At 44.5% G+C, this 27,027-nt stretch overlaps 1 protein-coding gene across 1 annotated transcript; it reads left to right on the plus strand.

Annotated features, from left to right (window-relative positions):
* The first annotated feature begins 299 nt into the window (after window positions 1-299).
* Window positions 300-3,240, plus strand: LOC130355905 (protein spinster homolog 1-like). The gene is made up of 2 exons (XM_056556732.1): window positions 300-410; window positions 1,649-3,240. Exon 2 carries the CDS (start codon window positions 1,674-1,676, stop codon window positions 3,186-3,188), a length of 1,515 nt encoding a protein of 504 aa, XP_056412707.1. The 5' UTR covers window positions 300-410; window positions 1,649-1,673; the 3' UTR covers window positions 3,189-3,240.
* The last annotated feature ends 23,787 nt before the right edge of the window (window positions 3,241-27,027 follow it).

Below are 27,027 nucleotides of genomic sequence, written 5' to 3' on the forward strand. Positions count from 1 at the left end.
TTTTGTAGAGACAAGCTTTCAGGATTCCTCCCTTTATCAAGTCCAATAGACAAGGACTAATGATCAAAGGACTTTATAAATTATCAGGGAGGAATCCCAAAAGTTTGTCTCTACAAAATTCTGTTAGTCCAATAAAAAAGGTATTACAATCTGCATCACTGGACTAATATGGCTACTCACATTTACTATACAGATATACACATACCTGAAGGTGGTTTAGAACCTTGTGATGTCACACATGCTTGTGATGATGTCACCGTAAGCTGTACAAGGAGGTGCGCGCCGGCTGCAGTCTCTTCAGTGTGTTTTGCATTCACAACCTGTGGTGCAAAGTGTTTGAGAGAGAGTTTCTATTTGCGATAGAGAATTCAAGATTTTGACCGTTCCTTGTCTGAAGAGAGAACCACAAGGTAAGTCTCAGCCTCTTCTATTCATACATACACAGGGCTTTTTGTTTGACAGTTTTTTTTATTGCTGTTGCCTTTTTTTTTAGCAAAAAAAAACAAGAAATTAATTTCCTAAAGAAATAACAAAAGTTATATTTCTCATAGCATTGTGACAATACTTGGCTTAGGCATTAAACATAATAAAACGCACAGATAGTATCATGACCAGAGCTTTTTCTTGCAAAACTGCTAAAATGCAATTATGCCCAAAAAAGCCCCCAAGAAAAAGAGTCCTAATTTATGAAGTTCTAAAAGATATAAGTCTATGAGAAAGATTTGGTGGTGTAGTAAAAGAATAACAGAAAGATTAGGGCAGAAATATAATAGTATATAATAGAATTCTGTGTGTACTAACAATAGAAATACTCTGGGTACTCCGAAAGGGAAAATTTTCAAATCAGCTAGTGGCAGAAAGTCATATAGGGGACGGATAGATCCCAATGAGGTGGGGTAGGTTCATTATTAGTAAATGTATATAGTAGGATAGCCCAATTGTATCTACAGTATGAAGTTCACATGGCCCAGTGACCATACAGCCAAGCCCTTATAATCCGCCATTACTAGGACAGATTCAGGGTTATCAGATATTACTATGACAGGAGAGGTTCAGGTTTATCAGATATTACTAGGACCGGACAGGTTCAGGGTTATCAGATATTACTAGGACCGGACAGGTTCAGGGTTATCAGATATTACTAGGACCGGACAGGTTCAGGGTTATCAGATATTACTAGGACCGGACAGGTTCAGGGTTATCAGATATTACTAGGACCGGACAGGTTCAGGGTTATCAGATATTACTAGGACCGGACAGGTTCAGGGTTATCAGATATTACTAGGACCGGACAGGTTCAGGGTTATCAGATATTACTAGGACCGGACAGGTTCAGGGTTATCAGATATTACTAGGACCGGACAGGTTCAGGGTTATCAGTTATTACTAGGACCGGACAGGTTCAGGGTTATCAGATATTACTAGGACCGGACAGGTTAAGGGTTATCAGATATTGGGAACCTCAGGGAAGACGTCTCCATATAAAACACTTATAGAGAAGCGTCTTCTTCTGAGGCTGCCATGGTCTTAGTGTTATCTTGTGGTTCTGTGCTGGACATTTCTGCTCTGTATGAAGGATCTATTGTATAATGACAGGAATGATGACATGTTGTCTAATGTGTTCACTTATCTCTCTCTCTCTCTCTAGTGTTTTCAGGCTCTGACCTGTGACCATGGCCTCTCCAAAAGACCCATTGCTGAAGGAGGAGGAAGAAGCAATGGAGGACCATAGTGATATGGATGTAGAAAAGGGCGATATCCCTGAGAGGCAGAACCTGCCATCTCTAAGCGTGATGTCCACCGCACGTTCCATCATCACCGTAGTGATCCTCGCCTTTGTTAATTTGCTCATCTATGCAAATCGCTCCAGCGTGGCGGGGGTGCTGCCTTATATACAGAAAGCATATGACACCAATGCTAGTCTGTCCGGTTTATTGAATACATTGTTCATTGGAAGCTACGTGCTGGTCGCACCAATTGCCGGATATTTGGGCGACCACTGTAATAAGAAATATACTGTTTGCGCAGGAGTCATCGTTTGGCTGAGCATGACACTTACCCTGTCATTCATCCCTGACGGGTATTTCCTGCTCTTCCTGCTAACGAGTGGACTGGTTGGAGCCGGAGAGGCGACTTTCTGCACCATCGCCCCCTCCATCATTGCAGACCTTTTTACAAGTGACCAGCGGACCCGCATGCTGAACGTGTTTTACTCCGTCATACCTGTAGGCTGCGGACTAGGATACATCATCGGGCCCAAAGTGACTGATGCAGCAAGGGGCGATTGGCACTGGGCGTTTCGGGTCACCCCTGGCCTGGGCCTCATAGCTGTGGCTTTGTTGATTTTGGTCACAAAGGAGCTTCCAAGAACGACTACAAACGGGAAGAAGAACAACAAATCCCAGAAGTTTGCCAAATGGGCGACAGATCTGAAAAAACTATTTAAAAATCGAAGCTTCATGTTAACCACCATGGGATCGACGGCTGTATCCTTCATAGTGGGAGCCATAGGTGTATGGGGTCCGTCATACCTGACCCACGCACGAACACTCCTACAAGAGAAGGACCCTTGCCGTGCTGAACCGTGTGACTATCACGACATCCTAATATTTGGTGTGGTTACAGTCGTTTCCGGCATTCTGGGAGTTGTAGCAGGGACGGAGATAAGTAAAAGATATCGCAAATCCAACCCACGGGCGGACCCGCTTGTGTGTGGATGCGCGATGATGCTCTCCGCCCCTTTTCTTCTGTTGGCATTGACTTTTGGCAACATCAGCCTCGTTGCCACCAACATCTTCATCTTCATCGGAGAGACGCTTCTGTCAGTAAATTTCACCCTCATATCTGACATTATACTAAAAGTAGTAACTCCGTGGAGGAGATCTTCAGCCCTGGCCGTGCAGATGACAATCTATCACCTCCTAGGTGACGCCGGCAGCCCGTACCTCATCGGCTTGATATCTGACACCTACGAACGAGGATATGCCAAATCCCCTCTTCTGAAATACCGCAGCCTGGAGTATGCCCTCATGACCTGCACCATAATGGCAGTCATCGGAGGGGCCTTCTTCATGGCCACGGCCCTATATATAGAGAGGGACGAAAAAGAAGCAGAGATGGAATCAGAACCTCCGTCATCCTCCTCCTCCTCACTGCTTCCTGCCGATGAGGACCGCGCTTCAGACTGAGGAAAAGTCATTGCTTACCTTTATCTCGTTTACTTCATTAAAAAAAAATTAAGAAAAAAACAACTGCATTTGTTCTATGTTCCACTTTACCCCTTATTCTCTAGCCAGGGGCGGACACATACAGCAGAGGGCCCTTGTGCAAAGAATGTGCCTGTGCCCCCCCCCCCCAAAAAAAAATCAATTGTTCAGCAACCCCCCTCCATGTGTCACTTACTCAGGTGGACCCCCATATATCACTTGCTGTATAAGTTTCTAATTATTTATTAAGGCCTCCCATATGCCGCAGCTCATTCAAGCCCCCCACATTAGGTAGCATAGATTCCCAACATTAGGTAGCATAGATTCCCCACATTAGGTAGCATAGTTTCCTCACATTAGGTAGCATAGATTCCCTACATTAGGTAGCAGTTTCCCCACATTAGGTAGCAGTTTCCCCACATTAGGTAGCATAGTTTCCCCACATTAGGTAGCATAGTTTCCCCACAATAGGTAGCACAGATTCCCCACATTAGGTAACATAGTTTCCCCACATTAGGTAGCATAGTTTCCCCACATTAGGTAGCACAGATTCCCCACATCAGGTAACATAGTTTCCCCACATTAGGTAACATAGTTTCCCCACATTAGGTAACATAGTTTCCCCACATTAGGTAGCATAGTTTCCCCACATTAGGTAGCACAGATTCCCCACATCAGGTAACATTGTTTCCCCACATTAGGTAGCATAGTTTGCCCACATTAGGTAGCACAGATTCCCCACATTAGGTAACATAGTTTCCCCACATTAGGTAGCATAGTTTCCCCACATTAGGTAGCATAGTTTCCCCACATTAGGTAGCATAGCTTCCCCACATTAGGTATCATACTTTCCCCACATTAGGTAGCATATTTTCCCCACATTAGGTAGCACAGATTCCCCACATTAGGTAACATAGTTTCCCCACACTAGGTAGCATAGATTCCTCACATTAGGTAGCCATAGCCCCCCCCCCAAACACACAGACAGACACACACAGAGACACACTTACCTGCCCTGCACAGCGCTTCTCCTCTCCGGCAGCGGCCTGACGAGTGATGTCACTGACGTCCTCCTGAGCGGGTCTGCAGGAGTACGTCACTTGTGCGACGTCCCTCGTCAGACCCCGGTCGGCCGGAGGCAGACTCACTGTCTAAAGTGCCCGCTGCGCTATTATACCCCGCAGCTGCTTTAGAACAGTGAGCAGCGGCGGCACCAACACCTACCATGAACCTACTAGGCACAAAAAAAAAAGGGGGCAGCAAAATGCCGCCCCTGAAAAGTGCCACCTGGGACTTATGGTCCCACCGGGTCCCATGGTAGGGCCGACCAGAGGCGGCTCTAGACTTTGTGAGGCCTTAGGCGAAACTTGAACATGAGGCCCTGCTTTATTTTCTGCTGAAATTACATGGTGGTCCGGCTGTGAGATGGTTATACTGTGACATCACTGTGTATTATCCCTGTACTGTGACATCACTGTGTATTATCTCTGTACTGTGCCATCACTCTGTGTATTATCCCTGTAATGTGACATCACTGTGTATTAACTCTGTACTGTGCCATCACTGTGTATTATCCCTGTACTGTGACGTCACTGTGTATTATCCCTGTACTGTGACATCACTGTGTGTATTATCCCTGTACTGTGACATCACTGTGTGTATTATCCCCGTACTGTGACATCACTGTGTATTATTCCTGTACTGTGACATCACTGTGTATTATTCCTGTACTGTGACATCACTGTATGTATTATGTCTGTACTGTGACATCACTGTGTATTATGTCTGTACTGTGACATCACTGTGTATTATGTCTGTACTGTGACATCACTGTGTATTATGTCTGTACTGTGACATCACTGTGTATTATTCCTATACTATGACATCACTGTGTATTATGCCTGTACTGTGACATCACTGTGTATTATCCCTGTACTGTGACATCACTGTGTATTATCCCTGTACTGTGACATCACTGTGTGTATTATCCCTGTACTGTGACATCACTGTGTATATTATCCCTGTACTGTGACATCACTGTGTGTATTATCCCTGTACTGTGACATCACTGTGTATATTATCCCTGTACTGTGACATCACTGTGTATTATTCCTGTACTGTGACATCACTGTGTGTATTATCTCTGTACTGTCACATCACTGTATTATCCCTGTACTGTGACATCACTGTGCATTATCCCTTGTTACGCCGAGCGCTCCGGGTCCCCGCTCCTCCCCGGAGCGCTCGCTTCACTCTCCCCGCGGCAGCGCTCCGGTCACGTCCTCTGACCCGGGGCGCTGCGATTCCGCTGCCAGCCGGGATGCGATTCGCGATGCGGGTAGCGCCCGCTCGCGATGCGCACCCCGGCTCCCCTACCTGACTCGCTCTCCGTCTGTTCTGTCCCGGCGCGCGCGGCCCCGCTCCCTAGGGCGCGCGCGCGCCGGGTCTCTGCGATTTAAAGGGCCACTGCGCCGCTGATTGGCGCAGTGGTCCCAATTAGTGTGTTCACCTGTGCACTTCCCTATATCACCTCACTTCCCCTGCACTCCCTTGCCGGATCTTGTTGCCTTAGTGCCAGTGAAAGCGTTCCTTGTGTGTTCCTTGCCTGTGTTTCCAGACCTTCTGCCGTTGCCCCTGACTACGATCCTTGCTGCCTGCCCCGACCTTCTGCTACGTCCGACCTTGCTTTTGCCTACTCCCTTGTACCGCGCCTATCTTCAGCAGCCAGAGAGGTGAGCCGTTGCTAGTGGATACGACCTGGTCACTACCGCCGCAGCAAGACCATCCCGCTTTGCGGCGGGCTCTGGTGAAAACCAGTAGTGGCTTAGAACCGGTCCACTAGCACGGTCCACGCCAATCCCTCTCTGGCACAGAGGATCCACTACCTGCCAGCCGGCATCGTGACAGTAGATCCGGCCATGGATCCCGCTGAAGTTCCTCTGCCAGTTGTCGCTGACCTCACCACGGTGGTCGCCCAGCAGTCACAACAGATAGCGCAACAAGGCCAACAGCTGTCTCAACTGACCGATATGCTACAACAGTTACTACCACAGCTTCAGCAGTCATCTCCTCCGCCAGCTCCTGCACCTCCTCCGCAGCGAGTGGCCGCTCCTGGGATACGCTTATCCTTGCCGGATAAATTTGATGGGGACTCTAAGTTTTGCCGTGGCTTTCTTTCCCAATGTTCCCTGCATCTGGAGATGATGTCGGACCTGTTTCCCACTGAAAGGTCTAAGGTGGCTTTCGTAGTCAGCCTTCTGTCCGGAAAAGCCCTGTCATGGGCCACACCGCTCTGGGACCGCAATGACCCCGTCACTGCCTCTGTACACTCCTTCTTCTCGGAAATCCGAAGTGTCTTTGAGGAACCTGCCCGAGCCTCTTCTGCTGAGACTGCCCTGTTGAACCTGGTCCAGGGTAATTCTTCCGTTGGCGAGTATGCCGTACAATTCCGTACTCTTGCTTCAGAATTGTCCTGGAATAATGAGGCCCTCTGCGCGACCTTCAAAAAAGGCCTATCCAGCAACATTAAAGATGTTCTGGCCGCACGAGAAATTCCTGCTAATCTACATGAACTTATTCACCTAGCCACTCGCATTGACTTGCGTTTTTCCGAAAGGCGTCAGGAACTCCGCCAAGATATGGACTCTGTTCGCACGAGGCGTTTCTCCTCCTCGGCTCCTCTCTCCTCTGGTCCCCTGCAATCTGTTCCTGTGCCTCCCGCCGTGGAGGCTATGCAGGTCGACCGGTCTCGCCTGACACCTCAAGAGAGGACACGACGCCGTATGGAGAACCTCTGCCTGTACTGTGCTAGTACCGAACACTTCCTAAGAGATTGTCCTATCCGTCCTCCCCGCCTGGAAAGACGTACGCTGACTCCGCACAAAGGGGAAACAGTCCTTGATGTCTACTCTGCTTCTCCACGTCTTATTGTGCCTGTGCGGATGTCTGCCTCTGCCTTCTCCTTCTCTACAGTGGCCTTCTTGGACTCAGGATCTGCAGGAAATTTTATTTTGGCCTCTCTCGTCAACAGGTTCAACATCCCGGTGACCAGTCTCGCCAGACCCCTCTACATCAATTGTGTAAATAATGAAAGATTGGACTGTACCATACGTTTCCGCACGGAGCCCCTTCTTATGAGCATCGGATCTCATCATGAGAGGATTGAACTTTTGGTCCTCCCCAATTGCACCTCGGAAATTCTCCTTGGACTTCCCTGGCTTCAACTTCATTCCCCTACCCTGGATTGGTCCACTGGGGAGATCAAGAGTTGGGGGTCCTCTTGTTCCAAGAACTGTCTAAAACCGGTTCCCAGTAACCCTTGCCGTAACTCTGTGGTTCCTCCAGTAACCGGTCTCCCTAAGGCCTATATGGACTTCGCGGATGTTTTCTGCAAAAAACAAGCTGAGACTCTACCTCCTCACAGGCCTTATGATTGCCCTATCGACCTCCTCCCGGGCACTACTCCACCCCGGGGCAGAATTTATCCTCTCTCTGCCCCAGAGACTCTTGCCATGTCCGAATACGTCCAGGAGAATCTAAAAAAGGGCTTTATCCGTAAATCCTCCTCTCCTGCCGGAGCCGGATTTTTCTTTGTGTCCAAAAAAGATGGCTCCCTACGTCCTTGCATTGACTACCGCGGTCTTAATAAAATCACGGTTAAGAACCGCTACCCCTTACCCCTCATCTCTGAACTCTTTGATCGCCTCCAAGGTGCCCACATCTTCACTAAATTGGACTTAAGAGGCGCCTATAACCTCATCCGCATCAGAGAGGGGGACGAGTGGAAAACGGCATTTAACACCAGAGATGGACACTTTGAGTATCTGGTCATGCCCTTTGGACTGTGCAACGCCCCTGCCGTCTTCCAAGACTTTGTCAATGAAATTTTTCGTGATCTGTTATACTCCTGTGTTGTTGTATATCTGGACGATATCCTAATTTTTTCTGCCAGTCTAGAAGAACACCGCCAGCATGTCCGTATGGTTCTTCAGAGACTTCGTGACAACCAACTCTATGCCAAAATTGAGAAATGTCTGTTTGAATGCCAATCTCTTCCTTTTCTAGGATATTTGGTCTCTGGCCAGGGACTACAGATGGATCCAGACAAACTCTCTGCCGTCTTAGATTGGCCACGCCCCTCCGGACTCCGTGCTATCCAACGCTTTTTGGGGTTCGCCAATTATTACAGGCAATTTATTCCACATTTTTCTACCATTGTGGCTCCTATCGTGGCTTTAACCAAAAAAAATGCTGATCCCAAGTCCTGGCCTCCTCAAGCAGAAGACGCCTTTAAACGACTCAAGTCTGCCTTTTCTTCGGCTCCCGTCCTCTCCAGACCTGACCCTTCCAAACCCTTCCTATTGGAGGTTGATGCCTCCTCAGTGGGAGCTGGAGCTGTTCTTCTACAAAAAAATTCTTCCGGGCATGCTGTCACTTGTGGTTTTTTCTCTAGGACCTTCTCTCCAGCGGAGAGGAACTACTCCATCGGGGATCGAGAGCTTCTAGCCATTAAATTAGCACTTGAGGAATGGAGGCATCTGCTGGAGGGATCAAGTTCTCCTGTTATTATCTACACCGACCACAAGAACCTCTCCTACCTCCAGTCTGCCCAACGGCTGAATCCTCGCCAGGCCCGGTGGTCTCTGTTCTTTGCCCGATTTAATTTTGAGATTCACTTTCGTCCTGCCGATAAGAACATTAGGGCCGATGCTCTCTCTCGTTCCTCGGATGCCTCAGAAGTTGAACTCTCTCCGCAACACATCATTCCACCTGACTGCCTGATCTCCACTTCTCCTGCCTCCATCAGGCAGACTCCTCCAGGAAAGACCTTTGTTTCTCCTCGCCAACGCCTCGGAATCCTCAAATGGGGTCACTCCTCCCATCTCGCAGGTCATGCGGGTATCAAGAAATCTGTGCAACTCATCTCCCGCTTCTATTGGTGGCCGACTCTGGAGACGGATGTTGTGGACTTTGTGCGAGCCTGCACTATCTGTGCCCGGGATAAGACTCCTCGCCAGAAGCCCGCTGGTTTTCTTCATCCTCTGCCAGTCCCCGAACAGCCTTGGTCTCTGATTGGTATGGATTTTATTACTGATTTACCCCCTTCCCGTGGCAACACTGTTATTTGGGTGGTCGTTGATCGATTCTCCAAAATGGCACATTTCATCCCTCTTCCTGGTCTTCCTTCTGCGCCTCAGTTGGCTAAACAATTTTTTGTACACATTTTTCGTCTTCACGGGTTGCCTACGCAGATTGTCTCGGATAGAGGCGTCCAATTCGTGTCTAAATTCTGGAGGGCTCTCTGTAAACAACTCAAGATTAAATTAAATTTTTCTTCTGCATATCATCCCCAGTCCAATGGACAAGTAGAAAGGATTAACCAGATCTTGGGTGATTATTTGCGACATTTTGTTTCCTCCCGCCAGGATGACTGGGCAGATCTCCTCCCATGGGCCGAATTCTCGTATAACTTCAGGGTCTCTGAGTCTTCCTCCAAATCCCCATTTTTCGTGGTGTACGGCCGTCACCCTCTTCCCCCCCTCCCTACTCCCTTGCCCTCTGGTCTGCCCGCTGTGGATGAAATTTCTCGTGACCTTTCCATCATATGGAGAGAGACCCAAAATTCTCTCTTACAGGCTTCATCACGCATGAAGAAGTTCGCGGATAAGAAAAGAAGAGCTCCCCCCGTTTTTTCCCCTGGAGACAAGGTATGGCTCTCCGCTAAATATGTCCGCTTCCGTGTCCCTAGCTACAAGTTGGGACCACGCTATCTTGGTCCTTTCAAAATTTTGTGTCAAATTAATCCTGTCTCTTATAAACTTCTTCTTCCTCCCTCTCTTCGTATCCCTAATGCCTTTCACGTCTCTCTTCTCAAACCACTCATCCTCAACCGTTTTTCTCCCAAATCTGTTCCTCCCACTCCTGTTTCTGGCTCCTCGGACATCTTCTCGGTCAAAGAAATTTTAGCTGCCAAAAAGGTCAGAGGGAAAAATTTTTTTTTAGTGGACTGGGAGGGTTGTGGTCCTGAAGAGAGATCCTGGGAACCTGAGGACAACATCCTAGACAAAAGTCTGCTCCTCAGGTTCTCAGGCTCTAAGAAGAGGGGGAGACCCAAGGGGGGGGGTACTGTTACGCCGAGCGCTCCGGGTCCCCGCTCCTCCCCGGAGCGCTCGCTTCACTCTCCCCGCGGCAGCGCTCCGGTCACGTCCTCTGACCCGGGGCGCTGCGATTCCGCTGCCAGCCGGGATGCGATTCGCGATGCGGGTAGCGCCCGCTCGCAATGCGCACCCCGGCTCCCCTACCTGACTCGCTCTCCGTCTGTTCTGTCCCGGCGCGCGCGGCCCCGCTCCCTAGGGCGCGCGCGCGCCGGGTCTCTGCGATTTAAAGGGCCACTGCGCCGCTGATTGGCGCAGTGGTCCCAATTAGTGTGTTCACCTGTGCACTTCCCTATATCACCTCACTTCCCCTGCACTCCCTTGCCGGATCTTGTTGCCTTAGTGCCAGTGAAAGCGTTCCTTGTGTGTTCCTTGCCTGTGTTTCCAGACCTTCTGCCGTTGCCCCTGACTACGATCCTTGCTGCCTGCCCCGACCTTCTGCTACGTCCGACCTTGCTTTTGCCTACTCCCTTGTACCGCGCCTATCTTCAGCAGCCAGAGAGGTGAGCCGTTGCTAGTGGATACGACCTGGTCACTACCGCCGCAGCAAGACCATCCCGCTTTGCGGCGGGCTCTGGTGAAAACCAGTAGTGGCTTAGAACCGGTCCACTAGCACGGTCCACGCCAATCCCTCTCTGGCACAGAGGATCCACTACCTGCCAGCCGGCATCGTGACATCCCTGTACTGTGACGTCACTGTGTATTATCCCTGTACTATGACAACACTGTGTATATTATCCCTCCCTGTACTGTGACATCACTGTGTGTATTATCTCTGTACTGTGACATCACTGTGTATTATCCCTGTACTGTGACATCACTGTGTGTATTATCTCTGTACTGTGACATCACTGTGTGTATTATCTCTGTACTGTGACATCACTGTGTGTATTATCCCTGTACTGTGACATCACTGTGTATTATCCCTGTACTGTGACATCACTGTGTATATTATCCCTGTACTGTGACATCACTGTGTATATTATCCCTGTACTGTGACATCACTGTGTGTATTATCCCTGTACTGTGACATCACTGTGTGTATTATCCCTGTACTGTGACATCACTGTGTATATTATCTCTGAACTATAACATCACTGTGTGTTATCTCTATACTGCAACATCACTGTTGATACTTACACTGCACTGTGACATCACTGTATATATTAAGCCTGTATACCCTAATGCCACTGTACATATTTACCTTGCACTGCGAGTGACAATACAGGGTAAATATTCACAGTGACATCACAGTTCAGAGTTAATATAAACAATAATGTCTCTGTACAGGGACAATAAACAGTTTTGCCACTACAGGGTTAATAAACGCAGTGTTGTCACAGTAGAGAGTAACTATACAGTGATGTCATTGTACCGGGAAAATATACACAGTGAAGTCAGCATTCAAGAATAATAAACTGTGATGTCACTACAGGGTTGTTATACACAGTGACATCAAATTACAGGATGAAGCACAGTGATGTCACAGTTTATTATGAAGCACAGTGATGTCACAGTTTATTATGAAGCACAGTGATGTCACAGTTTGTTATGAAGCACAGTGATGTCACAGTTTGTTATGAAGCACAGTGATGTCACAGTTTATTATGAAGCACAGTGATGTCACAGTTTATTATGAAGCACAGTGATGTCACAGTTTATTATGAAGCACAGTGATGTCACAGTTTATTATGAAGCTGTGATGTCACAGTTTATTATGAAGCACAGTGATGTCACAGTTTATTATGAAGCACAGTGATGTCACAGTTTATTATGAAGCACAGTGATGTCACAGTTTATTATGAAGCACAGTGATGTCACAGTTTATTATGAAGCACAGTGATGTCACAGTTTATTATGAAGCACAGTGATGTCACAGTTTATTATGAAGCACAGTGATGTCACAGTTTATTATGAAGCACAGTGATGTCACAGTTTATTATGAAGCACAGTGATGTCACAGTTTATTATGAAGCACAGTGATGGGACAGTTTATTATGAAGCACAGTGATGTCACAGTTTATGATGAAGCACAGTGATGTCACAGAGACTACAGAATGTACAACTGTACGTATGATGAAGATGGCGGGATGCTATCGAAACTTCACACACACATGGGGGAATAAAACACTTTGTTTTTGTACCTTATCTGGGAGTGCCGCTGGATCTTTAGTTTTGTAGATAGATAGATAGATGATATATAGATAGATAGATAGATAATAGATATGAGATATGAGATAGATAGATCAGTGTATCCCAACCAGGGGGCCTCTAGCTATTCCAAAACGACAACTCCCAGCATGTCTTTGGCTTTATGAGCATACTGGGAGTTGTAGTTTTGCAACAGCTGGAGGCCCCCTGGTTGGGAAACACTGCTCTATCTGTCAATTATCTATCTATCCATCTATCTCCTATCTATCTATCATCTATCTAGCATCTATTAATCTATCTTTCTATCTATCTCATATCTATCTATATATCATCTATCTATCTATCTATCTCTCATATCTATCTATCTTTCATCTATCTCTCATCTATTTGAGATAGATATGAGATAGATAGATAAATAGAAAGATAGATAGATACATAAATAAATAGATGGATATAGATAGATGGATAGATAGATAGATATGATATAGATAGATAGATATGAGATAGATATGCGATAGATAGATATGAGATAGATGGATAGATAGATAGATAGATATGATATAGATAGATAGATATGAGATAGATAGATATTAGAGGTGCACCGAAATGGAAATTTCAGAACCGAAACGAAACCGAAATAAAAAAAAATGTCCGGCCGAAACCGATACCGAAAATGACTTCTCCCCGTCTTCTGGTAAAATGCAGCGCTCCGCTCATTAGATTAGATTAGATTCCCCCACATTAGATTGCCAGCTCCCCCACATTAGGTCGGGAGTTCCCCCACATTAGGTCAGCAGCTCCCCCACAATAGTAGGCAGCTCCCCCACAACAGTAGGCAGCTCCCCCACAACTGTAGGCAGCTCCCCCACAACTGTAGGCAGCTCCCCCACAACAGTAGGCAGCTCCCCCACAACAGTAGGCAGCTCCCCCACAACAGTAGGCAGGTTCCCCACAATAGTAGGCAGCTCCCCCCAACAATAGTAGGCAGTTCCCACACAATATTAGGCAGCTCCCCCCACATTTTTAGGCAGCTCCCCCCCCCACATTAGGTCAGCAGTTCCCCCACAATAGTAGGCAGGTTCCTCACAATAGTAGGCAGCTCCCCCACATTAGGTCAGCATTTCCCCCACAATAGTAGGCAGGTTCCCCACAATAGTAGGCAGCTCCCCCCAACAATAGTAGACAGTTCCCACACAATATTAGGCAGCTCCCCCCAACAATATTAGGCAGCTCCCCCCACATTTGTAGGGAGCTCCCCCCCACATTAGGTCAGCAGTTCCCCCACAATAGTAGGCAGGTTCCCCACAATAGTAGGCAGTTCCCCCACAATATTAGGCAGCTCCCCCCACATTTGTAGGCAGCTCCCCCCCACAATATTAGGCAGCTCTCCCCCCCCACAATATCAGGCAGCTCCCCCCCACAATATTAGGCAGCTCCCCCCAACAATATTAGGCAGCTCCCCCCAACAATATTAGGCAGCTCCCCCCAACAATATTAAGGCAGCTCCCCCCAACAATATTAGGCAGCTCCCCCAAACAATATTAGGCAGCTCCCCCCCAACAATTTTAGGCAGCTCCCCCCCAACAATATTAGGCACCTCCCCCCCAACAATATTAGGCAGCTCCCCCCCAACAATATTAGGCAGCTCCCCCCCAACAATATTAGGCAGCTCCCCCCCAACAATATTAGGCAGCTCCCCCCCAACAATATTAGGCAGCTCCCCCCACAATATTAGGCAGCTCCCCCCCCACAATATTAGGCAGCTCCCCCCCACATTAGGTCAGCAGTTCCCCCACAATAGTAGGCAGCTTCCCCCCCCACAATAGTAGGCAGCTTCCCCCCCACCCCACAGACATACAGCTTCCAGCCATATACAGTGTATGGTTGGAGGCTGTATGTCTGTACTGCTGCCCCCACAGTGTTCCGGTCACCGCTCCTCCGGCCCGGGGTCACATCTACTGCTATGGCCTATGGACTAGAGGAGCGGTGACCGGAACACTGAAGAAGATGACACGGTCACTTACCAGGCCCCGGCCAGCGCGCATTCTCCTGCGACAATCCTGCGGTCCTCCAGCGTCTCTATGGTTGTACGGACGGGACGTCAGTGACGTCCCGTGCGTACGACCATAGAGGCGGAGAAGCGAAGGCCCGAAGGAGGATCGCAGGAGGACGCCGGGGAATGGTGAGTGACCGGCGGACATCCTTATGTCCCGAAAAGATTTTTCGGGACACAGGGATGTCCGGGATAGGATTAGGAATACTTCTTTTTATGTGCCCGGGCCGGCTCCCGTGTGTGGCTGCAGGCGGGGGCCGACCAGAGCATATAAAAACTAATACTGTATACTATAAACCAGGGAGCCACCAGCTGTTGTGAAACTACAACTCCCAGCATGCCCGGACAGACTTTGCCGGTTCGGGCATGCTGGGAGTTGTAGTTTAACAACAGCTGGAGGCCCCCTGGTTTTTAGTATACAGTATATTAGTTTTTATATGCTCTGGCCGGCCCCCGCCTGCAGCCACACACGGGAGCCGGCCCGGGCACATAAAAAGAAGTATTCCTATCCTGGAGAGCGCAACCCCCCCCCCCCCCCAGATGTTGCGCCCGGTGCGGCCGCCCCCCCCTGCACCCCACACGAGTGCCTCTGCCACTGGCAGTGTTTGTAACTTGTGCTGTGGGCGGGCAGGGGAGGTGGGTCATTATCGGCACATTTTTTGTTGTTTTGGCATTTCCCCGAAATAGCTATTTTCGGCCGATATGTATCGGCCGCCGATATATCGGTGCATCCCTAATAGATATGATATAGATAGATAGATAGATAGATGATAGATATGAGATAGATAGATAGATATGAGATAGATAGATAGATATGAGATAGATAAGAGATAGATAAGAGATAGATAGATATGAGATAGATAAGAGATAGATGGATAGATAGATATGAGATAGATGGATATGAGATAGATAGATATGAGATAGATAGATATGAGATAGATAGATATGAGATAGATAGATATGAGATAGATAGATATGAGATAGATAGATATGAGATAGATATATATGAGATAGATAGATATGAGATAGGTAGATATGAGATAGATATGAGATAGATAGATATGAGATAGATAGATATGAGATAGATAGATATGAGATAGATAAAAAAAAAACTCCAGAAGAGCAGCACAACAAAATGAAGAAAACCAATGCAATGGTGCATGCTGGGTGTGGACCTTGGTGAGAGCTTCACTTGTACTAGAAAAAAGCAAGAGACCAGCAGCACCCAGAAAAATTACTGCAAAAAAGGTGGAGATTTATTGCATTATCCCAGTGTACAAAAGAAGCGACGTTTCAGAGACCTCTCGTCGCCGTTCTCAAGGAGCTTGTACACTGGGATAATGCAATAAATCTCCACCTTTTTTGCACTAATTTTTCTGTGTGCTGCTGGTCTCTTGATTATTTTTTTTTTGGATAGATAGATAAATAGATAGATGATTGATATAGATCAGTGTTTCCCAACTAGGGGGGCCTCCAGCTGTTGCAAAACTACAACTCCCAGTATGCTCATAAAGCCAAAGGAATGCTGGGAGTTGTAGTTTTGCAACAGCTGGAGGCCCCCTGGTTGGGAAACTGATTTATCTATCTATATCATATAAATGTATCTATATCATATCCATCTATCTCCTATCTATCTATCTAATCTATATCATATCTATCTATCTATCTATCTATCTAATCTATATCATATTCATCTATCTCCTATCTATCTATCTGTCTATATCATATCTATCTATCATCTATCTATCTATATCATATCTATGTATCTATCATCTATCTATCCATCTATTTATGTATCTTTCTATATATCATCTCTCTATCTATATATCATCTATTTATCTATCTATATCATATAAATGTATCCATATCATATCCATCTATCTCCTATCTATCTATCTATCTATCTATCTATCTATCTATCTGTCTATATCATATCTATCTATCATCTATCCATCTATCTGTCTATATCATATCTATCTATCATCTATCTATCTATATCATATCTATGTATCTATCATCTATCTATCGATCTGTCTATCATCTATCTATCCATCTATTTATGTATCTTTCTATATATCATCTCTCTATCTATATATCATCTATTTATCTATCTTTCTATCTATCTCATATATATATATATATATATATATATATATATATATATGTATGTATGTATGTATGTATCTATCTATCTATCATCCATCTACCTATCTATCTCTCATATCTATTTATCTATCTATCTCTCATCTATCTGAGTTAGATAGATATGAGATAGATAGATATGAGATAGATAGATATGAGATAGATAGATATGAGAGAGATAGATAGATAGATAGCAGCAACAGAAGAATGCAGCAGCACACTGCCAGCACAAGGATATAGGTGAAACATGAAAATGCAGTTAAAACATGGAGAGCTATACAGCTATGGTGTAATAGATGCAAATGTGAAACTATGAAATAGTGAGGCACTTAGCTCGCAAATTTGTCTCCGCCGGCGGTCAAATAGCTTGGACCGTCCCACCGCGATAAGGTGGCCTCCTTGGGACGGACCCTACACTGTGTATATGCCTCTGTGTGAACAGTTCAGTAAGCATGGCAGGGTCTGGAACATCCAAGACACCTTATATACACACCTGATAGAGGTGGGTGGGGAGGCTACCTTATCGCGGTGGGACGGTCCAAGCTATTTGACCGCCGGCGGAGACAAATTTGCGAGCTAAGTGCCTCACTATTTCATAGTTTCACCTTTGCATCTATTACACCATAGCTGTATAGCTCTCCATGTTTTAACTGCATTTTCATGTTTCACCTATATCCTTGTGCTGGCAGTGTGCTGCTGCATTCTTCTGTTGCTGTATATTTAGCCTAGTAGCGTGCACCTGTAGGCCAGGTCCATATAATAGTTTGGTATCAACTAAAGTGCTGGCTGACTTATTCTTTGTCTAGATAGATAGATAGATATGAGATAGATAGATAGATATGAGATAGATATGAGATAGATAGATAGATAGATATGAGTAAGATAGATAGATTTGAGGATAGATATGAGTAAGATAGATAGATGCATATAGATAGATGGATATAGATGGAAATAGATGGATATAGATAAATGGATGGATGGATACACATGAGATAGATAGATAGATAGATAGATAGATAGATAGATAGGAGATAGATAGATAGATCAGTGTTTCCCAACCTGGGGGCCTCCAGCTGTTGCAAAACTACAACTCCCAGTATGCTCATAAAGCCAAAGGAATGCTGGGAGTTGTAGTTTTGCAACAGCTGGAGGCCCCCTGGTTGGGAAACACTGAACTACCTCCCACTGTCTCCTACAACTTTCCCCCTCTCCCCCAAGCAAGTTACTTACTTTAAAAGGGCAGCATCAGCAGTGGGCACTGGGCAGGTAAGTGTTCCATACTGGGGGGGGGCGTCGGGTGCAGCGGGGGCTCGGGCCCCTTACTGGTGAACTAGCTATACCCCCCTGAGGGCCATGAGAGCTGCTAGTGACCTACTGCTGCTAGGGGGGCACAAGGGGGGGGGGGGGGGGGACAATCTAAGAATCTAGTAAATTTTCTATGGAGTTCATATTTAAGTTTATTCCTAGTCATTTATTTCCCTATTGGGACTTGCTCTTTCCCACAGGATGTTGTTGTGTGTATATGATTTACACTTAGTAAAGCCATGCTGTTTTTGAGAGTTTGCATTATTTTTACTACTACAGATGTCATGCTAACATTTCTGTAGCTTTTTTCTCTACTATCCTTCTAGTGAATAGGAACAATATTGGCTATTCTCCAATCCAATCAGGTGCCTCACATGTTAAAAAGAGACTGTTGAAACAAATCATGTATATAGAAAAATAAAAAAGTTATAGAGGTCAGAATAGGGCATGTGTTTGCTGAAGTTTATTTTATAAAAATTAGTTTATAAAAAATAGTTATTTTGGCAAAATATGAAAACTGTTGTAAAAGTAGTATAATAACAGACTTGCATGTAACCATGGGTATCGTTTTAATTACATTAACTAACAGAATAAAGACTACATGTCATTTTACCGTAAAGTACGCTAAGTAAAAACGAAAACCTCAAACGTTGCAAAAGTTTATTTTTTTTATTTCCCCTGAAAAAATATTTGTTTCCTTTGCCGTACATTTTATACAAGTACAATTGACCTCACAAAAAACAAGCCCTCACATGGCTCAGTGGATAGAAAAATAATAGGGTAATGTGAGGAGGAAAAACAAAGACGCAAAAATAAAAATTTACTGTGTCCTTAAGGCGAAAATGGGCGGTGTCACTGAGTGTTAAGCCTCCTATACAGCTGTATCTGTTTCAGTTAATGATGGTATTTCAACCTACATATGAAAATGCTGATACCCCAGTGTGCTCACTTCACCGATAATTAATTTTTTACATTAAAGAGGTCTTTCCACCACAGCATAGACACTTAGGGGGAGATTTATCAAAACTTATGCAAAGAAAAAGTTGCTCAGTTGCCCATAGCAACCAATCAGATTGCTTCTTTCATTTTGCAGAGGCCTTGTTAAAAATGAAAGAAGTGATCTGATTGGTTGCTATGGGCAACTGGGCAAATTTTCCTCTGCACAGGTTTTGATAAAGCTCCCTCTTATTCCATATCTATAGAAGATAAATATCCATAGAGGATAAGGGTCTTGTTTGGGGGGGGGGGGGGGGGGGTGCTGACATCAGACAAAGCCCATGGTCGATGACTTAAAAACCTGTTTTGGAGATAATCCTTTAAGTGCCTCTATTACATTTCTGCTCTTGCATGTAAGTGCACTAGGAATATTCATATCAACATCAAGCACATTGAAGTCACAATTGAAGTTATAATTACAATGTCTGCTTTTATTGCCATATGAGTAATTTCATCAACCAACAGATTATCATAGTCCTCAATTGCCCTAGAGGCCTATAACCCCAGTTCTAATCACCAATTCCTCTTCAGTTTGTGTGCAAACCAAGAGACATCGTAGATTTTAATATGTATTTCGCATCACTCTTGATCCCCTTCCTGATGCAGTTTTGGCCTCACTGACATAGCCTGGTTTTTGAAATCTGACATATGTCATTTTATATGGGAATAACTTTTTAATGCTTTTACACATCCAAGTTATTTTGAGTGTTTTGTCATGACACAGAGACAGATATTTTCACCTTACATTACCGTTATACTATTACTGACCAAATCTAAGATCAATATTATCAATACTACCACACAATACACATTACCACACAATACACATGACCACACAATACACATGACCACACAATACACATTACCACACAATACACATTTGGGGGAGATTTATGAAAGCCTGTCCAGAGGAAAAGTTGCTAAGTTGCCTATAGCAACCAATCAGATCGCTTCTTTCATTTTTAACAAGGCCTCTGTAAAATGAAAGAAGCGATCTGATTGGTTGCTATGGGCAACTCAGCAACTTTTCCTCTGGACAGGTTTTGATAAATCTCCCCCATTATGATCACTGCTACCATTACCATCAAACTGTGACTGAATAATACAGCTATACTCTTACTAAAGAGAACACACTATAAAAAGGGCAAAAATACCTTTATACAACGACCATATAAAAGAGCTGCACACAGGCTCTGCAGAGTGCACAAGTAATTACACTGCAGTTAAAGGAGTACTCCGGCGCGCACTTTTTTCCTTTTATCCCGTCCGGGCTGCAAAATAAAAGAAAACACACTTTCTCTTACCTGCCAACGAGCCCCTGGAGGTCCGGTACACTCCAGTACAGGTGTTCGGTCCCCGGGCTGTATTCTTCTTACTTCCTGTTAGCCCGGCACGTCACACGGAGCTTCAACCTATCACCGGCCGCAGCGATGTCCCGCCTGGGCCGGTGATAGGCTGAAGCTCCGTGTGACGTGCCGGGCTAACAGGAAGTAAGAAGAATACAGCCCGGGGACCGAACACGTGTACCGGAGCTCCAGGGGCTCGTTGGCAGGTAAGAGAAAGTGTGTTTTCTTTTATTTTGCAACTCGGACGGGATAAAAGGAAAAAAGTGCGCGCCGGAGTACTCCTTTAAATCCAGTGACTCACAGAGGGCGTCTGCTCTGATCAGAGGCATTCTCTTCCTTTTCTTTTCCTTCTGGTTCATAGCATGTTAGCATTTTTTTCTACACAAATTGTACCTAATGCTTTTTTAATAGTAGGTTTTGGCCACATTTATTTATTTTAGGGGCAAATTTTGATCATTACATTCTGTGCTTTTAATTGAAAATCTGTGAAACTCTCCTTTCAAATAATATGTAGTATTAGCTCCACATTTTAATTTTAACAAAGAATGAAAAAGCAAAAGCAAAATATGTTTCGAGATTTTTTTTAACATGGCAGATACTGCTGTTTGGGCGCATGACAGGCTCATTAGGAATGCCATTTTATTTTAGGAGTACAGATTTTACTAGTTTCTTACCCCCTTAAAGGGGTACTCCAGTGGAAAACTGGTGCCAGAAAGTTAAACATATTTGTAAATTACTTCTATTTAAAAATCTTAATCTTTCCAGTACTTATCAGCTGTTGTATGCTACAGAGAAAGTTGAGTTCTTCTTTTCTGTCTGACCACAGTGCTCTCTGCTGACACTTCTGTCCATGTCAGGAACTGTCCGGAACAGGATAGGTTTGCTATGGGCATTTGCTCCTGCTCTGAAAAGTTCCTGAAATGGACAGAGGCTTCAGCAGAGAGCACTGTGGTCAGGCAGAAAAGAGTACCCCTTTAAGGGCACAGCCAATCTTATTTTTTGCATTTTCGTTTATTCTTCCTCGCATTTTAAAAATCATAACTATTGTATATTTCCATCCAGAGACCCATGTGAGGGCTTGTTTTTTGTGCAAACAAAAAAAATTGTACTTTGTAATGACATTACTCATTTTACCATAAAATTTATAGCAAAACAAAAAAAAATATTATTTGTGTGGGGAGATTTAAAAAGAAAACCACAATTTTGCTAATTTTGGAAGGTTTTGTTTTCACGCTGTACATTTTATGGTAAAAATGACATGTTTTCTTTATTCTGTTGGTCAATATGATTAAAATGATACCCACGTTTAGATACTTTTCTATTATCGTACTGCTTTCAATAACCTTTTTTTTTTTTTTTTTTTTACAAAATAAGTATATTTAAAATCGCCCAATTCTGACCACCTATAACTTAAAAAAATTTCTGTATACGGGGCTGTATGATATGCTAATTTTTTGTGCCATGATCTTTTGATTTTATCGGTACTATTTTTGCATATGTGATTTATTTTTCTTATTTTTTTGGAATGTGATGTGGAAAAAAAAAACTATTTTGGCAATTTTTTTCTTTTTTTTACCTTTATGCCGTTCATCTTACAGGGAACATTAACATTATATTTAGTTTGCACATTTACGCACACTATAAGTATAAGCACACTATAATTATATATAGATAAATATATATATATATATGGAAAAAAGTGACTGAAATCAGTTGCTTCCTATAACAATCAATAAGCTTCTTACACCTCTCAGCCGGAATATTGGACCAATCTTATTTTGCAAACTGCTCGAGGTCTCTCTTCTTGGAAGGGCGCCTTTTCCCAACAACAATTTTAAGATCTCTCCACAGGTGTTCAATGGGATTTAGATCTGGACTCATTGCTGGCCAATTCAGAACGCTCCAGCGCTTTGTTGCCATCCTTTTCTGGGTGCTTTTTGACATATATTTGGGTTCATTGTCCTGCTAGAAGACCCAAGATCTTGGACACAAATTTAACTTTCTGACACTGGGCTGTACAGTGCGACCCAAAATTCGTTGGTAATCCTCAGATTTCATGATGCCTTGCACACATTCAAGGCACCCAGTGCCAGAGGCAGCAAAACAACCGCAGGACATCAATGAACCTCCACCATATTTCACTGTAGGTACTGTGTTCTTTTTTTTGTAGGCCTCATTCCATTTTCGGTAAACAGTAGAATGATGTGCTTTACCAAAAAGCTCTATCTTGGTTTCATCTGTCCACAAGATGTTCTTCCAGAAGGATTTTGGCTTACCCAAGTTCATTGTGGCAAAATGTAGTCTTGCTTTTTTATGTAGTCCTCCTGGGTCTCCTTCCACAGCATTTCATTTAATTTAAATGTTGACGGATAGTTCACGCTGACACTGATGCTCCCTGAGCCTGCAGGACAGCTTGAATATCTTTGGAACTTGTTTGGGGCTGCTTATCAACCATCCGGACTATCCTGCGTTGACACCTTTCAGCAATTTTTCTCTTCTGTCCACACCCAGGGAGATTAGCTACAGTGCCATGGGTTGCAAACTTCTTGATAATGTTGTGCACTGTGGACAAAGGCAAAACTAGATCTCTGGAGATGGACTGGTAACCTTGAGATTGTTGATATTTTTCCACAATTTTGGTTCTCAAGTCCTCAGAAAGTTCTCTTCTCCTCTTTCTGTTGTCCTTGCTTAGTGTGGCACACGCAGACACACAATGCAAAGACTAAGTTAACTTCTCTGAACCTTTTTATCTGCTTTCAGGTGTGATTTTTTATATTGTCCACATCTGTTACTTGCCCCAAGTGAGTTTAAAGGAGCATCACATGCTTGAAACAATCAAATTTTTCCACAATTTTGAAAGGGTGACAATAATTTTGTGCAGCCCATTTTTGGAGTTTGGTGTGACATTATGTTCAATTTGCTTTTTTTCCTCCCTTTTTTGGTTTAGTTCCAATACACACAAAGGGAATAAACATGTGTATAGCAAAACATGTGTTACTGCAATCCTTTTCTGTGAGAAATACTTCATTTTCTTGAAAAATTTCAGGGGTGCAAACATTTACGGCCATGACTGTATATACTTATTATTTACCTGGTCTTCCTACCTAAACCTTGTCCTTATATCCAAATCTCATATCCAGTCCTCATACCTTATCTTCATATGCCTTCCTCATATCCCAACCTCATATCCCGTCCCTCAAACTATTCTCTACACCTGCCTGCCAGACAATCAGCAGGATGTTTAAATTTCATGAGCAGTCTCTGCAGCCCAAGAGTAACATGATCAAGAGAGATCAACATGATCAAGAGAGATCAAGAATAACGGAAGTCCCATAAACTTGCATGAAACTTTAGACAAACACCCTAAACCCCACTTACGGGGGTGGGTTAGGGTCAACTCTACAATTTTTTTTAGCTGACATATAGGTTGCCATTGCCAGCGTTATTTATTATATTCAATTTACATAATTCAAATTAGGTTCAGCAGGTAATGGCCTATATAAAAATAAAAAATCCCTTTAGGCTTCCTTTCCACTAGGTTTTTATTTTTGGATAACTGTCACTCCAATTTTTGAGCCAATGTCAGAAGTGTATCTAGTAGGAAGGAGAAGTATAAATCCTTCCTTTATATTTCCCATATGAATACACCTCTGGCTTTGGCTCAAAAACTGTAGTGGCAGTTTTCCAAAAACACAAAAAGGGGAAACACAGCCTCATAAGTGTTTTACATTGTCTATATTACTACCCCAACCCCTCGTAGTGTGTGCATGCCTAATATATTCCATCTTTTGACAGGTCTAACAGGCTGATCAATTATTGTATTCACATCACCTGGTTTTAATGTTATGGTTGATCTGTGTATGTCAGATAGTAATTTACACAAGCAAAACAATGTTTGCTGAAATTTGATTTGGTTATTCCAGTGTAAGATGTTTTGTGCATTTGAACATTAATAATACAGTGAGGCAAAAAAGTATTTAGTCAGCTACCAATTGTGCAAGTTCTCCCACTTAAAAAGATGAGAGAGGCCTGTAATTTTCATCATAGGTATACCTCAACTATGAGAGACATAATGGGGGGAAAGAATACAGGAAAGCACATTTTAGGATTACTAAGGAATTATTGGTAAATTCCTCAGTAAAATAAGTATTTGGTCACCTACAAACAAGCAAGATTTCTGGCTCTCTCAGACTCCACTCGTAACCTGTATTAATGGCACCTGTTTGAACTTATAAGGCACCTGTCCACAACTTCAAACAGTCACACTCCAAACTCCACTGTAATGTCAGTTTTTCTGTTTTATGCATTTTTCAGTTTTAGGCCCTGTTCAGACCTTGTTTTTCATGTTTTATCTGTTTTCTGTGCTTTCCTTTCCAGGCTTGGAAGAGTTTAGGCTTTCATTGAAGCGCTAGGCAGGTGTGGCTATATAACTCCAGCTCAATCTGTATTCAAGTTGCTGGTTATTTAGTGCAATACACTTTGTTTGCTTGTGCAATAATGCTGCTATGATGTCTGTGCATTATACTTCTATGTCTGCTTGTGCATTTATCTTGTGATATGATCTGAGTTTTTAGCCATGGTTAATTAGGCTTCTTTAGTAAATTTTAGTCTGTGTTACATTAGTCGGGTTTTAGGATTAGCTTTTCTGTTTTGCTATGTCACTGTGAGTTTTCTTGCATCCCTTTTCAGAGTTTTTGTAACAAGACATCCCTGTGACCTTTTAATGGGACTCTGGGGAATTGAGTTTTAGTACAAGATATCTCCATGCTCCATGGTGGACTCTGGGAGATTGAGTTCTAGTATCAAGACATTCTCGTGTTTTCTGGGGGATTGAGTTTTCATTCCTGTTTGTTCCTGGGGTCCATGCTGACTCATCCATTTCCCAGTCTTGTGTTCTGGACCTAATCTATTTGTTAGTTATCTGTGTTCAGTGTGTACAGTGTTCTATATTTATATCCTGTTTGGTTGATCTGATCTTTGTCCTTTGTATTTGTATCTGTTTCTGAACAGTGTCCTATGTTCCTGATCAGTTTGCCTGTTTCTATTCTGCCATGTTAATATTTGTATCCTGTCTGGTTTATCTGGTTGTCTAGTAGTTTTCCATTTCTGTTTTTGGCCTTTCACCGACTATGTATATATTTGTTTTTACGCCACTGCACTGTAGCGTGGAGAGGGACCGGCTCCCAGTTGTCAATCCATCGCTTAGGATGGATAGGCAAGTAGGCAGGGAGTGTGTTTTTAGGGTCAGTTTAGGGCTCACTCTCCCTGTCTCCCCAGTCGGTCATGACACCACTATGGCTAAGACCAAAGAGCACTAATAGTGTAAAAAGGGGAGGCAGTCCTGCTAGGCTAGGTCAGAGTAAAAGATATAAGGTGAAAAATTAGAAGAAAGAGAGAGAGAAAAAAGAAAACGTGTCTAAAATAGCATAAAATGATAACATTTATTTGTAAAAATGATGTGAGGTCTGCGGCAGGGCCCTTGTCGCAGACTGGTCACTAGATAAAATGGTTACAATGGTATAAAATGCTAAAAATATAAAATTTACACAGTGGTATTGCACTTCACTAATTGGACAATGAGACAATGAAAGTGGGGCAATGGGACAGTGCAAACAGTATCTGTTTAGTTATACTGTAAAGTCATATTATAAGAGCCAGGATTAATCCAGATGAAAGTACATAGCAAAAAAGTTGATAATCCAATAAGGCAAATTTTCGGTAGCTCTGGAGCCTCCCAGATTGGGGCCCACTATAAACGTTTTCAGGTGCAGAGATACAGGCGATGCCCCCTCTACCCCGACGGCACGGGGACTGAATGCAAGAGGGCAATCGCTATACAGTTCAGGCACTTAGTGCCTCTTACCAGCTACAGTGTGCACAGTCAGGTGAGTGCAGCTGTGCTTGCGATCCGGATACACGTCCCTCTGTCCCGGCGGCACGGGAGAAATGTAGGAGGGGTGATATGATCTGGTGCTGGGGGTTGGAGATGATGGCTGGGAAGCAGCGTGTGGCAGCGCTGTGAAGCCTAGCGGTCGTAGCAGCGTATGGCAATGCTGGAGGTATCCTCTCTACCCCGACGGCACGGGGAGCAGGTGAGAGAGTAGGTGAGGACCGGCAATGCGGTAACGATTGTCTCAGATGATGTGCAGGGTTGTCTTAACACCATACAGTCTTCCTGAACCTCCACCATTGAAAAAGGGGACGCAGTTCCCCGAAACGTGTCTGGTGTTAAGACAACCCTGCACATCATCTCAGACAATCGTTACCGCATTGCCGGTCCTCACCTACTCTCTCACCTGCTCCGCGTGCCGTCGGGGTAGAGAGGATACCTCCAGTGTTGCCATACGCTGCTACGACCACTAGGCTTCACAGCGCTGCCACACGCTGCTTCCCAGCCATCATCTCCAACCCCCAGCACCGGATCATATCACCCCTCCTACATTTCTCCCCTGCCGCCGGGACAGAGGGACGTGTATCCGGATCGCAAGCACAGCTGCACTCACCTGACTGTGCACACTGTAGCCGGTAAGAGGCACTAAGTACCTGAACTGTATAGCGATTGCCCTCTTGCATTCAGTCCCCGTGCCGTCGGGGTAGAGGGGGCATCACCTGTATCTCTGCACCTAAAAACGTTTATAGTGGACCCCAATCTGGGAGGCTCCAGAGCTACCGAA

Source organism: Hyla sarda, chromosome 2 (assembly GCF_029499605.1).
Source record: "Hyla sarda isolate aHylSar1 chromosome 2, aHylSar1.hap1, whole genome shotgun sequence".
Classification (NCBI taxonomy): Eukaryota; Metazoa; Chordata; class Amphibia; order Anura; family Hylidae; genus Hyla; species Hyla sarda.

Excerpts from the sequence above, each read along its gene's own strand:
- LOC130355905 (XM_056556732.1), top strand. The coding sequence starts at position 1,674 with ATGGCCTCTCCAAAAGACCCATTGCTGAAGGAGGAGGAAGAAGCAATG.